The sequence below is a fragment of the Stegastes partitus genome, unplaced genomic scaffold (assembly GCF_000690725.1).
Source record: "Stegastes partitus isolate 25-593 unplaced genomic scaffold, Stegastes_partitus-1.0.2 Scaffold19, whole genome shotgun sequence".
NCBI lineage: Eukaryota > Metazoa > Chordata > Actinopteri > Pomacentridae > Stegastes > Stegastes partitus.
In genome coordinates this window covers 877,736-898,069 of record NW_007577750.1, presented here as the reverse complement: position 1 = coordinate 898,069, position 20,334 = coordinate 877,736, and the positions used below count along the sequence as shown (strand labels likewise).

At 39.0% G+C, this 20,334-nt stretch overlaps 3 protein-coding genes across 5 annotated transcripts; 2 read left to right on the top strand and 1 right to left on the bottom strand.

Moving 5' to 3' along the window:
- Positions 1–1,832: 1,832 nt before the first annotated feature.
- Positions 1,833–5,020, bottom strand: rrad (Ras-related associated with diabetes). Its single transcript, XM_008292772.1, has 5 exons — positions 4,940–5,020; positions 4,341–4,731; positions 3,501–3,574; positions 3,171–3,375; positions 1,833–2,810 (listed from the first exon to the last, which is right to left on the bottom strand). The coding sequence occupies exons 2-5, from the start codon at positions 4,711–4,713 to the stop codon at positions 2,533–2,535; spliced, it is 930 nt and encodes a 309-aa protein (XP_008290994.1). The 5' UTR covers positions 4,714–4,731; positions 4,940–5,020; the 3' UTR covers positions 1,833–2,532.
- A 1,515-nt stretch (positions 5,021–6,535) lies between these two features.
- On the top strand, positions 6,536–10,307 carry LOC103365324 (ATP synthase F(0) complex subunit C3, mitochondrial-like). Of its 3 annotated transcripts, none has more exons than XM_008292745.1 (5): positions 6,536–6,616; positions 6,890–6,983; positions 8,172–8,243; positions 9,306–9,505; positions 9,931–10,307. In XM_008292745.1, the coding sequence occupies exons 2-5, from the start codon at positions 6,945–6,947 to the stop codon at positions 10,043–10,045; spliced, it is 426 nt and encodes a 141-aa protein (XP_008290967.1). In that variant the 5' UTR covers positions 6,536–6,616; positions 6,890–6,944; the 3' UTR covers positions 10,046–10,307. The 3 variants fall into 3 exon arrangements, with proteins under 3 accessions (XP_008290967.1, XP_008290975.1, XP_008290983.1); XM_008292753.1 differs by lacking the exon at positions 6,536–6,616 and adding an exon at positions 6,634–6,751; XM_008292761.1 differs by lacking the exon at positions 6,536–6,616 and adding an exon at positions 6,634–6,781.
- A 1,604-nt stretch (positions 10,308–11,911) lies between these two features.
- On the top strand, positions 11,912–18,194 carry nsun3 (NOP2/Sun RNA methyltransferase 3). Its single transcript, XM_008292734.1, has 6 exons — positions 11,912–12,181; positions 13,112–13,215; positions 13,302–13,822; positions 13,923–14,077; positions 14,777–14,898; positions 16,144–18,194. The coding sequence occupies exons 1-6, from the start codon at positions 12,023–12,025 to the stop codon at positions 16,475–16,477; spliced, it is 1,395 nt and encodes a 464-aa protein (XP_008290956.1). The 5' UTR covers positions 11,912–12,022; the 3' UTR covers positions 16,478–18,194.
- The last annotated feature ends 2,140 nt before the right edge of the window (positions 18,195–20,334 follow it).

Sequence of the window (20,334 nt, the reverse complement as noted above, 5' to 3'; positions counted from 1 at the left end):
TCGCTGCGACACAGAGACTTGCTTCATGCGAGATGTGATGACATCATACTTAAAGTGCCAGATAGAAGATGCTGTTGCACAATCCAGAGAACGTCTGAGTGGCACATACAAACAAAACGCCCCACCTGCCACCCAGCTGGACTAAATGCAGAGGATGAGGGTCTGACGTTTGAGACTCGTTGTGAGCGTGCCAATTATAGTGCAGTGTTGACGACAGCACATTCATACATCTTCAACCTTGAGTGCGGAAAATTGAAAAGAAGAAAAAAAAAGAGGCTGATAAGGTTTTCTTCTGCTGTCTACCTCTGTTTTCTGTCTATAATAGAGCAACGATGGCCTTTTCGCAATATTCCTAAATGGTCAGCACACTCAAATAGCCACCAGAAGATTTTTTTATTTCTAACCTTGAGGAGATTTTGTGATTTACTTGTGAGGATGCTTCTGTGGGTTTTGCATCTAAACTATTACTGAAAGATTGGTCTCATGAGCAGAATTTTAGACATTTTTAACAGTTATTGATTTTAGTACAGCATCCAGATCAAGAATTATTGTCAACATGCTGCTCAAATTCTAGAATTAAATCTTCTATATAACATTGTGTATCTATGTGGATTCCCTCCTTGCTCGAACACCCATGGTTACATTTGAAAAACAGGTTCAAATCGAAGAATTATTCCACAGAGGACTGCTATGAGCACAACAATAACAACAAAAACACATTTATTTGGTGATTTCAAGTAAGCTAAAGTGCCTTACCTTGGCTAGATACCATGGGAAAATACCGTCATAGTTTTCTGGGACACCGATTTTAACATTTGCTCCAGAGCACGGTGCAAATGTGTAAAGCACTGCCAACTGCGAAACAAGAAATTGAGCATGTCTTAGTGATACTAACTGATCATGCAGTGATTTCTTTTGCTGCATGAAAAAAAGTGTGAGAGTTAAGAGTAACAAAAAAACTCTTACTATGAGAGCTTTGATGAGCATTGGTGTTGCTCCTCTGTCAGCCATGTGTCCCTACAAATGCGGCACATTCACAGCTTTTCAAACCAACACAATTTCTGTCTTGTTACTGATTCACCACCATGGAATTCTTTCATACACACAGATTTCACCATTTTTACATGTCGGACGGCAACTGCATTCACACGCATAACCATCTACAAAGCTGTTTTAAAGCAACATCTGAGCCCAAGCTGTAGTCAGCGGCACAGAAGACAAAGAAAAACACATTTGATTTGGAAGCAAAAATGCTTCTTGAAATTATATTACATGCAAAGAATATGACAGTGTAGTCTAGATGCTTGTCAAATATCTTTTAGAGCTGAGTAGCAAAACCAGACCACAGAGTCACAGTAATGGCACTGTATACGTCTTTAACTCAAGTTTGAGTCTTCAGTGTGTAATAACACACTCTGGATATACTGTAGCTCAACAAAAGCAAACGGTGACAATGATAAAGAAGTAAAAAGGTAGAGGATCAGTTGAAAAACCAAAAATATTAACATCTACTACCATTTTAAACAAAACAGAAAAAAGCTCATCTTACCTTCTCCAAATGATGTGTGTGCGTCCTCTGAGAGGTGTGAGCGGAGTTTAAATTGGGTGGAAAAATTGCAGACTTGTACTCCTTCGGTGGATTAATGGTTAACGTCTCCAGATAAACATGCTTAACTACCTTGTTTCCTTCCTCTAAAACCAATAGCCAGTGAGGTTCCATTCCACTGATAGGATCAAATGAATATTGATGAGCATGTAAATGGACAGCTATTCCTTTTCTGTTGCATCCCATTGAACACGTTGCTTTAGGAATCATGACAGAGAAGATCATATAATTTGATTTTGTATTTTATTGAAAAAAGGAAATCAACGTAAACAAAGAATGTTAAAATAATGTTGAGGTTCACAAGACTAATATAACTTATTGCTTTACTCATACATTCACAACCTTAATCCAATGTTATGGAACAACATAGAACAACAGAAGTTTTCTCTAAGCTCCAACTGGTCTGGCCAAGGCACGAACCTGCGTACCACATTTCAAGTAAATATGACTCCAGATGACCTATTATTGCGATCCTTTACCTTGTTGTACAGAATAATGAGATGTATGTTGCATTCAGTATCATTCATGTTATAGTATGTACATAAATCCCTTCCAATAAAGGTACACAACAATAACCCAACAGCAAAGCAATCTTTGCAACTCATTAGAAAAATAACAAGCCATTTTGGATTGTTCATACATACTGATCATATCATGACGACCACATGTTTAAGGCAGACAATCAAATAAAATAAAATAAATGTTTGCAAAGCTTCATGCAGATTATCACCATTATCATGATATGACTTGCACAATGTCATTTTATTAATTACATCTTCTCTTTGCTCTTGATTGGTGTCTAAAAAACAAAAATATATATTTCTGTACAACTCTATTAGTCCTTTTAGGGTTAGTGTTAAAACACACACAGCATCTGGTCTTTAGAGGCCAAAGGAAAAAAAAGTCCTTTCTGTCCCTTCTGGTCCTCAGAGAACCGTTAGGTCGTGGCAGGACTTCGACTTCTGCCTAAAGGCCATCTTCTTGTTCTTGCGTGCGACCATGCGGCCCAGGAACCGTTTGGCCTTCTTGCCGATGCTCTCTCTGCGCCTGCAGTTGGCCATGCGTCTCGCATTCTCCTCCTTGCTGTCTTTCCTCAAGCGGATCTGTCTGACGATGCCCTCGAATAGGTCCTGCACGTTGTGGTGAAGGGATGCAGACGTCTCTATGAACTTGCAGTCGAATACCACTGCGCAGGCGCTTCCTTCTGAAAGATAACATGGAGAAAGGGAGATTAGTGCTCTGAAGATATGTACCCTTCAATCAAAATCACCCAGGAATGTAGATTTAGGCTGAAAAAATGAGCAAGCAACCCTGGAGAGCTTATAGTCCTAACTTTGGCAGATTGCTTTATTTTGTAGAAGTATTTAAATACAGGCCCAGTCTGAGCCTGAGCAGCTGACTGAGAAATGTGGCCTGACCCCAATTAGGTCAGTGAATCTCAAACAGATCTGTCAGATGTTTGTCATGAAAGGCCTCCAGAATTGCTTTAAAACTTATTTTAAAAATGCTTTGCCTGACTCTCACACATTTTAGGCTCAATGATAAGTTAATCACACAGACTTACCATCTACAGAAACCTCTCTGGACCGCACCAGGTCACTCTTGTTGCCCACGAGAATTATGGGAATGTTCTCCGACTGTCTGGCTCGGCGCAGCTGAATACGGAGCTCTGATGCCTTCTCAAAGCTGGATTTGTCTGTTACTGAATACACGATAATGTAGGCATCTCCCATTCTCATGCACTGTTCCTTTAGCCACTGGCTGTTATCCTTTAGGAGAGAAACGGACACCAAATTTAGCATCACACAAGGCTAATCAAATCTTTTACGAATGCAATATCCAAAAATCAATGTAAACGGAAAAAAGTGCTGCATGAATAATGTATAACTCTCACCTGTTCCCAGATGTCGTACAACAAAATGGATGCCTCTTCTTCATCCACCACGATAGATCTATCGTAAGTGTTTCCTGAAAGACGGAAAAAATAAATATTATTTTACGCACCGGCAGAGAGGAGTAAAGCGTCTCTTATCTAAACAGTCTTTGTTTGCTGTCAGTGTGCGTTGCTGCTGCTGCGTTTCTTCACTCTGACTTTTTGGCACATTTTTTCCCCTTTCTTTTGCAGTCTACACATTGATGTGGGAAGCTGATTGCAGTCTGTGATCATGCCAACGCTGGCCTTTTATATTTTCCCTTCACATTATGCTACTGGATGCGTTCCTGACAGCTGCACTACTGAGGGCAAGAGTGGTGCCTCGCTGTAGATGGAAATAGCAATAATCAATGCATGTACACTCTTGCGTGCAAAAATAAGAATCCTGTCTTGTCTAATCCATCAGGCAAACTTTATCGCTGCCCTCATAGATACATAGAATTCTGGATTAGACAGCTGTTAGGGTTCCATGTAGCATTTATGTAATGAAAAAAACAAAAACAAACCTATATCATTGTTGGTTATTTAATGAATTCAAAATGTTGTTTTAAAGGTTAGGAATAGGTTAATTTAAAAAAGTAAAATGTGTATGTCAGAGCTGCACATCATCTATTGCACCTTGTATCTCTAAGCTAAAACTGGCAACACAATAGAATCATGGATTGTTCACCATTATGTAAACTAAATTAACCTTTGACAGGCCTAATTATTGCATAATATATTCATAGACAATGAACATCTTCCCTATCCATGAGTGTGGGTTGCCAGGGTTGATGACTCATCCTCAGCATCAACATTTACCTGCTTCATCGCAGTCGTGACCAGCATCCTCAACTCCTCCAAAGACGCGCGCCAGACTGGACTTCCCGACCCCGTGCTCTCCGAGAAGAACCACCTTGTACACCTGGGACTCAGCTTCGCTGCCGGTGGAGATGACCGAGTCGGAGGAGTCCGACGCGCAGCTGCCCCGGTGCTGCTCGCTCGGGGAGTAGGACGTGCAGCGCAGTAGGTTGGACAGCTCGTCGGTCTGTCCAGTCTGTGGCATCGTGGCGCGCAAGTCCCGGTCGTCCACGGGCATGCTTCTCCTGTGTAGGTTGGGGAGATTCATGGGGAACGGCATGCTTCCTCTCCTTTTGTCCATGTTCCGCAATTTGTCACCCTTGTTCAAAGTCATTGTGTTTGTGCTGAAGATCTGTGGATACACGTGTAGTGCGTAAATATGCTTGTTTTAGATTTAATCACATTTTTTAAAGCAGGAAAGGCATTTTCGCACGTTTATCATAATAAGTCATGCTGTTAAATTAAAAATTGTTTACACCTGACCTGACCACATGTTTATTCAACTAAACATAAAGTCAAACTACATCTTGAAATTTCTCACGAGTATTAAAGACACTTACTCGGTGGTGAAAATTCAGTCCAACGATGGCAATCAAGTAATCCTTTGAAAAGTTGTTGTAGTCGAAAATGCGGTTTTGCTTGAGTCTGATCGGAGTGGCTGCTCAGCCTATTTATACCGGACTGGAGTGACGTTGGCAGGGATTCGCCCCGGAGAATCACGTCTCCGTTTATTATAGTGGTGCGTAACGGTCACATCACGCAGAGGAGGGGGTGGATGACTGGAAGAGCTGAGGAATCTCCCCTTCCGCCTCGCCAAATAGAGCTCACTTTTGAGGGGGCAGACAGAGACGAATCTTTGAACAGGGAAAGCCTACTTAAAGCCAGAGTATAAATATTTGATATTTATTTAGGGAGACCGGAGTAGGTGGAATATCCACATCATATCCACCATGAAACAAGAGGTTACTGTGTATTAGGCAGCAAAGCATGGATCAAATGAAGGCTTTTATTGAAATATGATCTCTTGTCTTGCATAAATTTCTCATCCTATTTGAGCTTCATGGCCACTGCAAGGTGGAGGTCAATGCCTACCCAACATTACTGTATTTTTGTTAATTTGTTTCTCTTATTTGCACCAAAATACAATATTATCTGAAAAAGAAAAAGAAAAAAAGAATTGAGGCCTCGAACTTGCAAAACGTTTATCAAGTCCATAGTCTGTGGCAGTCCTTTACCATGGCATTTACAGTCATTTCTGTGCATAACAATAAAATGGGGAATGCAATATAAACACATACAAATTCTACACACGTGCCATTCAATTATCATTCATCCCTTGTTCTCCACCCACCACCTTGCTGTTTGAAGAAAAGGTTGCAGGCACAAATCCCTCTCAGCTGACAGGTCTGACCTATACCACTAATGTTTGCTTTTTCTAATCCATGCATTGAATAATGCAAAAGTCTTTCAGTTTCTATATCTGAGCTGTGCAACACGGTAATTGAGGCAAGTCACTTGTCTCTGTTTCACCTCTGTAGGTGTTGTGTTAATCTTGGATTCAGCATATTTTGCATATATTTTCTTGTGACCTACAGCAGTACGTGCCCGACAGGCAACATTAATTTTCCATTTAAAAAAAAAAAGATAGACTCTGCATGGTGTGTTGCTGCCCTCTTCTGGTTTCAAGTTTTGCATTACAGTTTAACCACGTAAACTTCAGTGTGTCAGGTGTCTACATCACCACTATTATAGAAAAGTCGCGATGTAGGTATCGATGCTGCTGATGCTTGCATTATTTTTATACCCTCATATCGCTGTTAATATTTCGCTCTAAAACTCTTCTCAGATTGTACCTTTTCCCCTCTCAAATCAACATTGCAAAGTTCATTTACTATTTCTCTTGCTTTTGCTATTACAGCAAATCTGGATCAAGTGTCATTTTTTCATTTTTCAATTTCTCATTGTGGCACTATGAGATTTTTTTATTTTTTTTATTTTTTTATTCCTTTGATCCAGGCTTATTTCACTTGTCCTGCAAATCCAACTACATATTTGGAGTGATCTTAAAATAAAAACAAAAACGAGCCGGCTCTTCTTTGGGAGCTGTGCCACAAGAGCCGGCTCTTTGAACAAAGCCGAACTTCCCATCTCTATCCCACACCAGGAAACCGGAAGTCAACCCCTTTAAACGTGACATTGCGCACGCCTCTCGTGTGTTCGACCTCTACTACAGACCGGTGAGTGTTTAACCTCCTCTGTCACTAAAGCCGTGAAGCTCGACTGTTAAAAACCCGACACTTCTGTGTCACTCGTGTCATTGCGGTTTCATTCACCGTTCTGTTTTGCAGCTTGCTCGTTTTCAGCGACGTTGTGTGGGTTTGCGGCTCATCTTGACCTTATTTGTGTGTCCACTCAACTTTGCACACATTGTACTTTCTCATTTAGCAGACTAGCTAACAGCGTCAGTGATGCTAACGCTGTATGTTGTTGTGTTCAAATGCTTTCTGCAGACGTCGGAGAAACGCCAGCTGCTTGGATTGACCTGAAGCACACAGTCCCATCATAATGTACGCCTGTGCTAAGTTCGTCTCCACGCCCTCTCTGGTGAGTTTGCACGACTGGACGCTAGCTGCTAACTGTACTAAGTGCTGTGCCATTAAATTAAACCGCACATGTTTACATTAAGACAGTCTATAAGACGCTGTCGTTCACGGCGAGCAGTTAGCAGTGAGAGTTAGCATGCTGCTAACGCTGGTGCTGAGCTGTGTAGCGTCTTTGACCCTCTGCTAAAGTCAGCTGCTGCTCACCTGCAAGGACGTCCTGGTTTGTCAGGACAAACCGCTGCATGTTCACCGTTTCCACGTGTGAAATAGTTCCTCCACCTTTTATTAAGCAATTATGAATCAGCATCATCTGAATTTAAAAGGTTTAATGTAGTGGAATTAAGAAGAAGCCATATACAAGTTAAGAACTGTGCAGATCAAGTAGAATTAATCCTCAGCAACACTGCAATGATTGCAGTTACAGCTAACCAGATTTAATACTGAATAAGCTGAATATTACTGTGGATGAAAACACATGACTGGGATTCTGTCTTGGGCAAAGTACGTATAATCACAGCAATGTCACTAAAATTATCTAATAATTTTCATTTATCTATTTGTCTATAAATTTATCATCTGAATGTGTGTTAATGTGTCTATACCATTCTACAAATTTGTGTGATTATTGATACTGCTATTGATTCATTACTGATAATGATGTATAAATATTTGGATTTTATTTTTTGCTTTGGCCTCAGTATACTTAAGCAAACACACTATACACAGTGGATTAACATTGTTTTCATTTACAAATTCCATATAATTTCTTTGTATATAGATTTCAAATTCTCATTGTTGACCTGACTTAACAAAGTAGATGACTGCCATATTGATTTATAAACTCTATATAATGTGTGTATATGTAGATTTACAATTATCAATAGCAAACTTGAGTTAACACAGTATACACAGTAGATAAATGTTTTTATTTCCAAATTCTCATTAGCAAGCGCTAAGGTGATGGTATACAAGTAGACAGACACTATTCAAATATTTATTCCTTTCTAATCTTACTGATTGTGAGGAAAAAGTGTCTGATCAATTTCTTCCTTTGATGTAGCTCTTTGAATACATGCAGTGTCTTCTCACAGTACCACCACAATGTGGTATTGTGTGTACAGACATCACAGATGCTATTCAAATAATTTATTTGCATATATAAATGCATGTATATTTTGTCTTGTCACAGGTCCGTGTTGGATCCCGGGTTCTGTACAGACCAATCTCAGCAGCAGTACTGTCAGATGGCAGGAAAGCAGAGGTGGGCAGTTAAGACATGAACTCAAAGTGAATTATTTACACAGGAAGAGGCTATCACAACTCCATTAATCCTCTTTGCTATTTCCAGTGCCTTATTTTTCATACAAATAGAGTAATTAGACAATCCCTTTACATATTTATCCAAGGAGAAGTTAAGATTAAATTCTTTTGTTTTAAACCTATAGCTAGTGCAACACTTAGGAAAAGGCCCTCATATTACAAAATGTAGTTGGGCAACAAAGTTACTGAATTTTACAGTTTTTTATGTGTCCAGTACAAAAACAGGCAGGGACGTGACAGGAGAATTAGGAGCTGAAAGCAACCTGTCTATCAGTAAGTGTTTCCCATTGAGAAGTATGATTTGATGTTTGTAAATCATCAGCAAAAGCAATGCTGACATTTGCAGTTAACTTCAACTTTAGCTTTAGAAACAAATGCAGTTTGCATATCAACATGTGATGTTTGCTGCACGTTCCTAAAGCTACATTAATATTCACTTGAGCTTACGGAGAGACTTAATGAGGTACATAGTAGAGACAGGCTTAAAGTTGTTTGTAACGTTGACTTATTTCAAACAAGTGCTGAGCTGATCTGCACATTTGATGATGACAAAACCTTCACATCTGCTAGGTAAAACAAAAAAAACGTTATTTTCCATGTCATTTTCTATTGAAACAACTAATCATTCAATTAGTGAAATAAAACTAAAGGCATCTATATCTTCAAGGCCATTGTGGTATTTTCAAAACCTTGTTTTTTCCAACCATTTATCAAATAACCCTAAAATGATCAGGTTAGACTTCCATAAGATGAATAAAAGCACAAAATCCTCACAAGTGACAAACTACAAGTTATTGTTCATAATTTATGCTTAAAAATTACAGAACTGATGGAGTGATTATCGATTTATTTTGTTAATCAGTTTATCAACGTATCATTTCTAAACAAAATGTAAGTCACTAACTTGGAACCATGCAAACCACTGCTGATATTTTATAGCTGTCACTCGGCAATCCTGTACTGCCCTTGTATTCTGCTAAACTCACTTATTTTTGTACGTCAGACTGCTTCACTTCTGGCACCACAGAATATCGCAGCGTCCCAGCAGCAGGTGGCGGTTCGGGGATTCCAAACCAGCGCCGTGAGCCACGACATCGACACCGCTGCAAAGTTCATTGGAGCAGGAGCTGCCACGGTGGGAGTGGCTGGATCCGGAGCTGGAATTGGAACAGTGTTCGGTAGCCTTATCATCGGATATGCCAGGTAAATTAAACACATTATCTGTGACTGGAGGAAATTTTTAAATCTCCACCAGGGTAGGATGATCTGTGATCTGGTGGGCAGATAATGTTTTTGTCAATGAGCAAATATTTAGATTTGAGATGTGGCTTAGACTTGATTAGATTACCGCCATTTGATGATTGTATTAGCTGTGACTGTAAAACTATGGGAGCCATACTTGATTTTCAAAATGGCAGTGCTATGTTTGCATGGTCAAAAATAGTTTAATGCAGTTTTTGAACCAAAATATTGAAGAACATTCAGTACTATTAGTATTCTCTATTTACTGAAAGTTATTTGGTCACATGTAATACATCTTTTATGGAGAATCACAAAAAAGCTTAGCAGTTGTACTTCAAACTCTTTGTGCCTCCACTCATCTCATCTGCACCTCTGTTTCTCAACAGGAACCCGTCTCTGAAGCAGCAGCTGTTCTCTTATGCCATCTTGGGCTTCGCTCTGTCTGAAGCTATGGGTCTCTTCTGTCTGATGGTTGCATTCCTCATTCTGTTCGCCATGTAAACCGGTTCGGCGATTTTACTGTGAAAGGATATATCACAATATTAACAAGAATTAGCGGTTTTGTTAGGGTGACCTCAGCTTATTGTGTTGCTTTTTCTTGTTTGTGAGTGTTTCTTGAAAGGTTGTGAATCCGTTGCTGTTAAAACTCTGGCAATTGCAACTCATTTTAATGACGGTTTTGTCATTATATTGTATATTTAATGAAACATTTTTGTTAAGAAACCTGCAACCAACAACACAAGTAAAACATTTAATTCCTGAAGTGTGTCTGTACATTTGTGCTGAGGTGTTTTATGTTTGTTTGTGCCCATTAGACCCTGGCACTGTGTTTCTTGTGTAATAATTGGCCACACAATGAAGAAAACGTCAAAATTTAGCTAATGCAGCAAAGAATATCCTTAACTTCCCTGATACTTACCTCTATAAGTTCATAATGAAAGGTTGCAAAACTTACTTCAGACAGAGCATGACGATATTTTCTGTCTGCATAACTTTAACTTTGGTTTGCAAAAAAATGCTAATGTAATGCTAGTATTTCCATTGTCCTGTAAATGTACGTTATCTTTCTGTTACTAGAAAATGTTTACCTGAAATGAAACTTTTAAGGTTAAATCCAACTTTTCCAACCAGAAACTTGCATTAAGGGAAAATGAATGGCAGTGTGGAGCTGCACTGCCAGGGGGAATACATATTCAAATATTAGTTTCACCCAAGGCAAACATTTTATCACTCCAGGAAGAGTGTAGACATATGTAGGATGACAAAAAACACATTTTAGAATGGAGTAAATAAGCTGTGGGGCCATAGCAGGCTTGTATGCCACCTATAAAATAAGTTCTGGGGCCGAAGCAAATCCTCTGCTGGCCCATGAGCCAATCTACGAAATAAACTGAGGACCTGAAGTAGGCCTTCAGAGGACCCACACCAGCAGTGAATCCAGTTCATTCTAGTTCAGTTTTATTTATATAGTGCAATTCACAATGTATATCATCTCAATGTACTTCACATAGTCAGGTGATGGCCTTACAAAATTGTAGAGGGAAACCCAACAAATCCAATAATTTCCTTTGAGCGAACTCTGGTGACAACGGGAAGAAAAACACTTCCCTTTAATAGGAAGAAACCTTCAACAGAAGCAGCTCTACCATAGCTGGTTGGAGTGAGGATAAAGTGGAGAGAGAAAATGTTAAAACTGACAAAAAATGCACAAGACCATGCTGGAGGTCGGTGAGGACAGTAACTGCATAGTTACAATGGGGCCTTTAAGATACAATGAAGCAGTCATTAAAAGCTTTGCAAATTGGATGAAGGATTTTAAATTTAATTCAGGATTTTACAGTGAGCCTATTAAGAGAAGCTAATATGGGCTAAATATGATATTTAAAAAATTGTCTTTTTTTTTGTGTGCATCCTGCCCACATTACGGCAAACTTTTGGGTTTTGTGTGGGCTGCACTTAGGACCTCCATTTCACAACACATGTGGGTCCCTTTTGGGTCCCCAATTTTCAACCGTCAGTGACCCCAAATGGGAGCCAAACCAAAGGGTTGTTTTCTAAGGTTTAACCAGTGAAAAATTAGGTTTTGTCTCGATGAGTTTATGTTGAGAACTTAGCAAGACTGTATCACAGAAGAGAGTAGAATTATGGAGCACTGAGGTCTTGGATGACAACATGTCATTAAATACAAATTTATATTTAAACACACAGTTCCAAGAATCACCAACTATACTCAGATTTATTTCTCTCGACCTGTCTCAATTAGGCTCCCCAACAACAACGACATTTAATCGAGAGGAAGCCATCAGTTTGTGAGGTGGAACTAAAGCGCGGTTGAAACATTAAGCGGACGGATTTGAAGGACGTACCAGTCAACGTTGAGCGTTTTCGAATGTTTTTATGAGAGAAATTTGCTATTAATGAAAATAAATTAGGACTTGTCAGCTACGCGGTAAAATACAGACCCCGATACCTAAAAAAATGTTTTCAGTACAGTTTTTTAATACGTGGAAGAAAATTTGCTGTGAAACTAAGAAGCTAACGCCGGCAGCTCTGTGCTGGTTGTGGTCGTCCAACTGTCACACGTCTTCTGACGTTGTTTTACAGCAAAATACCCCAAAAGGAGCCACAAATAATCAGGTAAACAGATTAAAAAATACGTTTTGAGATGAGTATAGCTTGTATATTATGTCATTGTCTTGTCTCGAAAGCAGCTTTGCTATTAGCTTCTTCTGTCACAACTCCTACACAGTTTAATTTGCTTTCCTATTTTTCTCAACAGCTCATTATACATTTCTGAGCTTAAGTTTAGTACTGCAGATATTAATTTGACAAACCCCTCAGTAGGTCATCAGATGTGGACCAGATTTCCTCACCGTAGATGATAAATCACCTTTAATATTTGTTACTTATTTGCCCAATAGATGAAGCAGTTTGGGGTAACTTCAGTCCATATAGCAAATTTTTTTTTTTGTTTTTTGTTTTGTTTTGTTTTTTGACTTGACATGTATTTCTGAACAGATTGGATAATATGGATGCATCAGGCTATATTAGTCATGGTGTTTTGGGATCTGGCTCAGCTGAAATAGGTCTGTAATGCCATAAGGCTGAAGGAGCTGAAACACACTGCACATTTACATTTCTGCTCAGTATCCAAAAACTGTACCTTTCTTACCTCCTTTCTCGAAGGATAGATTTTACATGCAGTATCCACCAGGGGTAGTTGGTGCATAAGACACGAGGCAGCAACTTTTCTGAGTCAGAGTCAAGCAGCTTGAGGGGAAAATCCACCTTAAACTTAAATGTAAATGTAACTCTTCCAGTGGTTTTGATATGCAAATTGCAAAGCCAGAATTTAGAATGTCAAAACTTGACTTACTTTTTTTTTTTTTTCAGATGTGATCAATGTTTACTTACATCTTTCCTCTTGATATTAAAGCCTAAATAAGTTTTGCATGAGTAGGACTCACAGCTTTGAATGAGAAATTGTCCCAGTAAAACTAACCAAAGTGCTGACTAATATAGGATGCATTTCTAGACAACATTTTCAATGCAGTCTGTTTGTATCAGGTAACAAAAAGGCCCAAAAAAGAAAGATCTTCATGTCAAGCGGTACTGAATCACTTTGACCAGCAGTACAGTGAGGAACTTGGAGACTTGTGGCCATCTGCAAGGTAAATTTTGTCTTAAATAATTAATGCAGGTCTCACATTGAGAGCAACTCTACTTTTCCTTCTCTGGGATTGCTTTTGTCATGTAGGAGAGTGCTGTTGGACCCTCCGTCTTGGCAGTATGGTGTCATGCTCAACCGCTTCGGCGCTGTGACAGACATCACACAGATTCTTCAATCCCAAGGCTTTTCTACATTGCTGCCGCAAACGGATGTCTCAGCGTTGCTTTGCAATGGTCCCTCCACTGTGTCAAATTCTAAATACCAAGAAGGAAAAGACGCTCTGTTGTCATCTCACTACATCAACAAATGCCCTCCTGATGACTCCCATCCGCAGCCTGACAGCACCTCGCACACGCTCGGTCAGGACCCTCAATCAGGGCCTTCACTGGGTTTGCCACATTGTCCGTTACAGTGTTACATCCACCCAAGCGCACTTCGATTTCCCTCTCAGGCTCACAGGCCTGGCCAGCTGAAGCAGTACTACCTCCTGAACGCTGCCTCCCTGCTTCCAGTGCTGGCTTTGCAAGTCAGAGATGGGGAAAAAGTTTTGGATCTTTGCTCTGCCCCTGGTGGCAAAGCCTTAGCCATTATGCAGAGTGCCACACCAGGTAAAACAGCCATTTTTAATTGACTTTACTTAATTTGATTAATTTATCTGCTGTGAATAATCTGTTTTAACTGAATTCTCATCCCTGTGCTCTGCTCCAGCACTTCTCTGCTGTAACGAACCAGATCCTCACAGACGGGACTGGTTGGCCAAAACCTTGGAGTCTTTTCTGCCGAGCTTACTGAACAGCCAAGTGATTGTGTCTGCGCAGGATGGACGGTCTTTTGGGCAAAGTGAAGCTGGTTTGTACGACAAGGTGGGCATGGAACTCCTGTCACGTTCGTGGCGATTGAATTTTACTTCAGGGTCCATCAAATTAAGGTGACACCCCTCTTTTTCAAGGCCATGGTTACATATGAATGAGAACAGCAAGCCTTTGAATGTAAGCTAATGAACCCAGCACTAAAGAAGAAAAACGTTTATTCAAAATAGGAGAGGCAGACAATGGCTGGGAGGAATCAAAAGACTCTAAGTGACTGATAATGGAACCAAATATTAAAAAAAGGAAACCACAAAATGAAAAGGCTTAAAGTAAGACACAGCATAAAAAAGACTTTAAGACGGATGAGTACAAAACATAGAAGCTGTTTTGTCTCAATGAGAGGGATTCATAAAATCAAATCCCTCTCATTGCCACAAAATCGCTACATCTCAACATCAAATAGATTGAGTTTTGAGATGTAAAGTTTCAGAAGCTGTTGTGTTTTACTTAATTCTCTGTATAAGATATTTTGAGGGAAATTCTTTTTCTACCCTTACTGTTATGTGCCTAGTGGAAAATATAACATATACTTAATGTAACTTTCAGAATCTCCTGCATTTGTTTTTTAATCTACTTTTACCCTCATTATCCATTTAAACTTCCTTCCTCCTTTTCTTTTTTTGTCTCTGATTGTTCTCTGACAAAGTCTCTGAACTGCTCACGTTTTTAATTTTATTTCTGTCTTTGTCACAGGTTTTGGTCGATGCTCCATGTTCAAATGACAGGAGCTGGTTGTATTCTTGCAGCAACCAGAAGGGGGAACAGAGGCTGAAGGAAAGAGGCAGGCTGCCTGCGCTCCAGGCTCAACTGCTTAGGTAAGCCCAATCCCCAATGTGAAGATGTCTTCTATTTGTTAGCCTTATTATACTACTCAGGATATGTGACATGACAGATAATGTCTTTTTTTTTTAACAGAAATTAAAATCTATATCATCAAAACTGAATATCTTTAATTTTCAAAAATGAATATCTCCACTAATATTCACTCAATTCCAACCAGCATTTTATTTTTTTTTTGTGAGTGGAAACAACTTAGTTTTGTCATATCAAAATGTCATTTGGTGCCACATCAAAAACTGACTGCTACAGGTCTTCCTAAAATTAGCTTTGAAGCTAAAAAATCCACTTTTTAGGACATTTTAACTGTATTTTTTTCCAGGAAGGATTGTTTCGATTTCCGTGAAACTTTTTGAAGGGACCATTTTCATATTCATTGAAAACATATTAAAAAAAATAAAGATGTTATATTACTCCTTCATTGTTTAATAATTTCCGGTAAATGTGCATTTGGTGCAGTCGTACTGCAGCTTTGAAAGTTTTAGAAAGTCAAATTTTGAATTTGGAAAAATGGAAATTTTGTTGAGATGGGAAACATAAAATCATCATTTATCTGTTAGCAACAATCTGTGGCATCATCTGTCAATTCAGAACATGCACTTCATAATTTCAACAGTTCCTTATCTGAACATTCCAATTCAGTCAAACTTTAAAATTCCAACTTTTCCACTGGTGTAGCTTGTTTGTGACTTTTATCATCTTCTTTCAAGGTTGTTCCTATAGAACAGGGCTCCAGCATCTCATACTTTGTCTTCAAACCATTTAATGCAGAATTAATTAATGCGCTCTCTTATATACCTCACAGTATGTTGCAATCATTTATTGTGCTGAGAGAAGAGAAACTTGACAGGTATGGTACAGACATCTACTGTACATTGGGTTTACAGTTTGTTTGCAACCCTTATAACATCCTGTTTCATAGAATTGTGTGAAATGATCATTTAAAATGTTAGTATTTCAAATTCTGAGTCCTTCCCCAGAGCACCTTTGATATAGCAGCTAAAAGGTTGCAGCTACATATCTGTAACGTCGATGGTTCGATTTCAGCTGAGGACCTTTGTTGTTTGTTGCACCTCTACTCTCTACTCTTTTTTCCTCTTTTCCTCTTCACTACCCATTGTCAGCTCAAGGCAGATGTTTAAAGCAGGTGTAAAATCAATATCATCATCAATCATTTTAAAGACTTTTTCTCATGAAGTGGGATGTTTGTCTATGGTTTTCAGGTCTGCACTGTCAGCGGTGCGTCCAGGGGGCATTGTTGTCTATTCAACTTGCACACTGTCCAGCTTTGAGAACCACGCTGTGATTAAGACAGTGCTCAGTGACTTTCCCGAGGCTGAACCTGAAGACCTGTGGGAGGAGATTGCCATTCCTTTATCAAAATACTTTGCATTTAGTTCTCACCCTGGTCATGGACAGACACCTCACAAGCCCTCCTTGCAGCCACAGAACGGCACCATGTCCTCTTATCATCACGGACTCGGCATTCTAGTGGTCCCTCAGCCCAACAAAACCTGGGGACCCATGTTTTTGTCTCGGATTAGAAGAAGGAAATAGTCTGTATTTTCCTGTGTGGAAAAGATGTGTAGAATGAAACTGCTAAACTTACACATTACCTTAATGTAAAGCGCCAGATTAAGAATTTACAATTCAGATATATGCTGCAAACTCTGCCAACCTGTGCCATTTACAGAAGAGGACAGTAACAGCAGCGGTAGTTTTGATATGTGGGTGTAAACATGTTAGCGTCAACACATACAAGTCTGAAAGTCATAAATGTTGCAGTTTTAACAATGTAAAAACTGCAAACATGCATTACGTTAATGCTTGACAGTGGGTAAATGCGATTTGATTGACTGCTGCCTTGAGAAACTGAACATTTCTTAACTTTCCACAGTTCAAACACAGGTATCCAACTGACCCACAATTCAGTTTGGAAACTCTTTATGTAACTCAATTTCAAGTAATGGGTAAGCAAGACAGTTGAAACCTGAAACACGTGCCGCCAAGTGTCGCAGCTGCAGTTTTCATTGTCGAAAACTGCAGGGTCTTTGTGTGTGGGTGTGTTAAATGAGACTGTACATTCAATAAGCAAATAAGAATAGAATACTTCTCACATCATTCGTACTTGTCTCCAATCTGCATCAACACAGACCTTAGACAAGATATATTTAATTAAAGCATATAATTAGCGTCCCTATGATAATAAATGTATCAAATGACGATGTGATAATGTGTCTGTGTGAAAGAGGCTGCTTGCTGTGATTTACATACAGAGAATTACCAGCCAAATCTGCAGCTCCCCTCGGGTTTATGGAGCTTTATTTCCAGTTTCAGTTCATGTGTCCAGCCCACGACTTTATTTTGTTGGTTTACTGTTTTCATGGTATCAGCTGGTTTCAGGAAAAAATAATCTAAGAGGAGAATTTAGCTTCTACAGTGCCAGATATTTTCCTTCGGAATTGGAAGAGCCCCCAAAACAGATCTAAAAGATCATGACAATTGGAGTTAAAGTCTTCAAGATGCCAAAAACAGAACTCTAAATGAATGACGATGTTGCTCCATAATTAGTAGATGTTTAAATCAGCTGCAGTTTGCTAACAAGTTTGCCCATGTTAGCTTAAAATGCAATGGTATACCAGTGTGATCACAGTTTGTTTCCTCTTCCCTCAAATGGCTAGAAAATCCTGTTAGGGCAAGGTTGACTGCTTTATTTTAGCCTCTACATCCCACCTTCTTTTTATTTTTTGTTATTTATTATTGATTGTTTATTCCCCACCCAACTTCTTTAGCATCTTAAAGTACATGACTGTCATCTTGTGGGCTAAGGACACACATTGACACCACATAAATGTGAACTCTGTAATGTTGCAGTAATCAGCAGAAAATGTGCCCCATTCAACTGCCAGTTTAAACTGTAGAATTTACAATCTTAAAAACACACACACTTCCGAACAGAAGATATATTTTTTAAAAAAACAACAAAAAACCAAACAAACAAACCAAAAAAAAAAACTGCAGCTGCAGGAGGAAGACGCAGCTGTCAAAATTGCAGAAACTGCTCGCATGTCTATATCTAAGTCTGAACCGCTGCTGTTGCTGTCTGGAAAATGCAAGGTGCAGAAACCTGAGTTTCCACTGCAATGTATAATTTGATATCGACCGGATGTGCTTTTCCATTGCAGTACTTTGCAATAATAACACTGTATCCACATAAGACTTCATTATTGTGTGATGTGAGATGGTAATATTAAAAAACAAAACAAAAAAAAAACGCATTCATAGTGTAGTCTGTTTGGAACGAGAGCCTTTTTTGTAAGTTTCACTGCACTTTGTGTGAGCTTTAGTTTCTAAATACAATAAGTGCTAGTTGGAGAATGAGAGATGACACTACAAGACAAGCACCACAGAAGCTTACATTCAGAATCTCCACCTTCGAAGCCTTAGGTCAGTATATCAGCTTGTGTCGTGGCTAGTCATAAAAATCAAAGTCAATGTACATCAGAGAGCCACTGATGCACCTTCGGCATGTAGTGGATGCAGGCAAAAGAACTCTACTGACCAAACTAAATCTATGTGTTTTGTGTTGGTTTGTTTATTTGATGCAAGCGAACAAACTGATTATTATTCTTGTATATAATATATGTTATATTGATTTAAAAAAAAAAAAAAAAAAAAAAGAAAGGTGAGCTTTTACAGGATTGAATTTCCCTTCTGGGATGAATAAAGTATTTTTCATTTCATTTTTCATTCATTTCATTTAATTTCAAACAAAGAATAAAGAATCATGGCTTCTCTTGCTTTGGTAAAAAAAAAAAAAAGTAAAAAGTCCATTCTATACTGGTCCTATAAATACATAAAAATACATAAAACAATCAACAAACCAATCAGTATAAATGAAAAAAATCAAGTGAACAAGTTAAGTATTAAATGAAACAGCTAAAAACAATAAAGCTCTTACAGGTTGCATTTGTTTAATATTTATTCACACTCTTAAAGTTAAATTTTTTTCCTTGCAGTTGAATTTTTTTGTTCTAGTTTCTGGCTAAACAACACGATGATGTGTTAGCCACTATTAGTTTTTTAGATATTTAATTGGGTGTTGTAACAGTATTGCACATATTTGTAGACCAAACGCAAAGATCAGAAATGATATATTAACGGTTTCTGTCTTCGTTTCTGCTATTCATTGTTCTGTTCAGAATTAACACATAGTTTAGACTTCACCAGAAGTACTTTTCCATCTATCTTGTCTGTCATCTTACCTCCCTTTAGTGTGATTGAGGCAGCTGCATCATCTCTTATACTGGCTCATTACCTGGGAGGGCTGTTCTTGTGTCATGCTTGAGCGAAAAGTAGACGCTGTTTCATCGCGGTGTTGTAGCTTTTCATCAGCCTGTGATTGCTCTGATCAGAAGCGAAGGTATACTGAAAGCAACGGTAGACAATAATACGCGAGAATTCATATAGTCGTACCTTTTCAACATAACAGGCTGACAAAATATGCTGTCGCGAAGGCAGTTATGTGTGGAAACCCTTATTTCTTCCCCACCAAATATATATGTCTGGTGGTTTTGAGAGATCCTAGACACTGTCAAAGATATGATTGTTGGAATAGGAAAGCTGCAAAAGCCTTGCACAGGCTTCATCCAAGTACTCTGTGTGGCCATAGACACAACATTATGGGGTGCATTTATATGGCTATTTTTATTGGCTGTCCTACTTTTGCTCTACTTTTTGCGTGCCTCTGAAAAATAGCACCCGTCTCTGATATGAGCGCATCATTACACCACCTCATCATCAACGCAACTTGAAAGCAGTGAAATGTGGAGATGAAGTTGGCCTTCATTGGGGTTAACCATACTGCTGACCTTTGTGTGAACTCTGGTTTGTTGATGTTCCCCATATTGCAGTGTTTCCTCAAGGGGAGAATCTCTAAGCAGCTTTTCCTCCACTTCAAAGGGAGAGAATGTAGGCCTGCTTTGCATAATCAGGTGGGGAACAGCTTTTTGCCAGAGAGGCAGGAATTAATTTGTGGCACCGCCAGATGTAATCATTAAAACCCTAGTCATTGACAATAAGGGGAGAGGAGGAGGGGAAATTAGAGGAGGAATTGTAGAACAGTAGATCGAATGAGAAAGAGATGTGGAGCATAAGATAGTCCTGAATGCCAGAGGATACTATAGCAAAGCAGACTAATCTAGCCTGAGCTCTGCTAAGCCAGAATACCATTTTTTTTTCAGTCTCGTAACATTCAGCTCTGTCACTCTGTGTTTGGACATGCTGGCATGAAGTTAATCCTTACTTCTCTCACCCCTTTATTTTATATGCATGTCATCATTTTAGCAATGCACAAAGTGATGGAAACACATGCTGAGAAAAGGATTTGAAATTGAGAGAGCTGGTTATTTCGG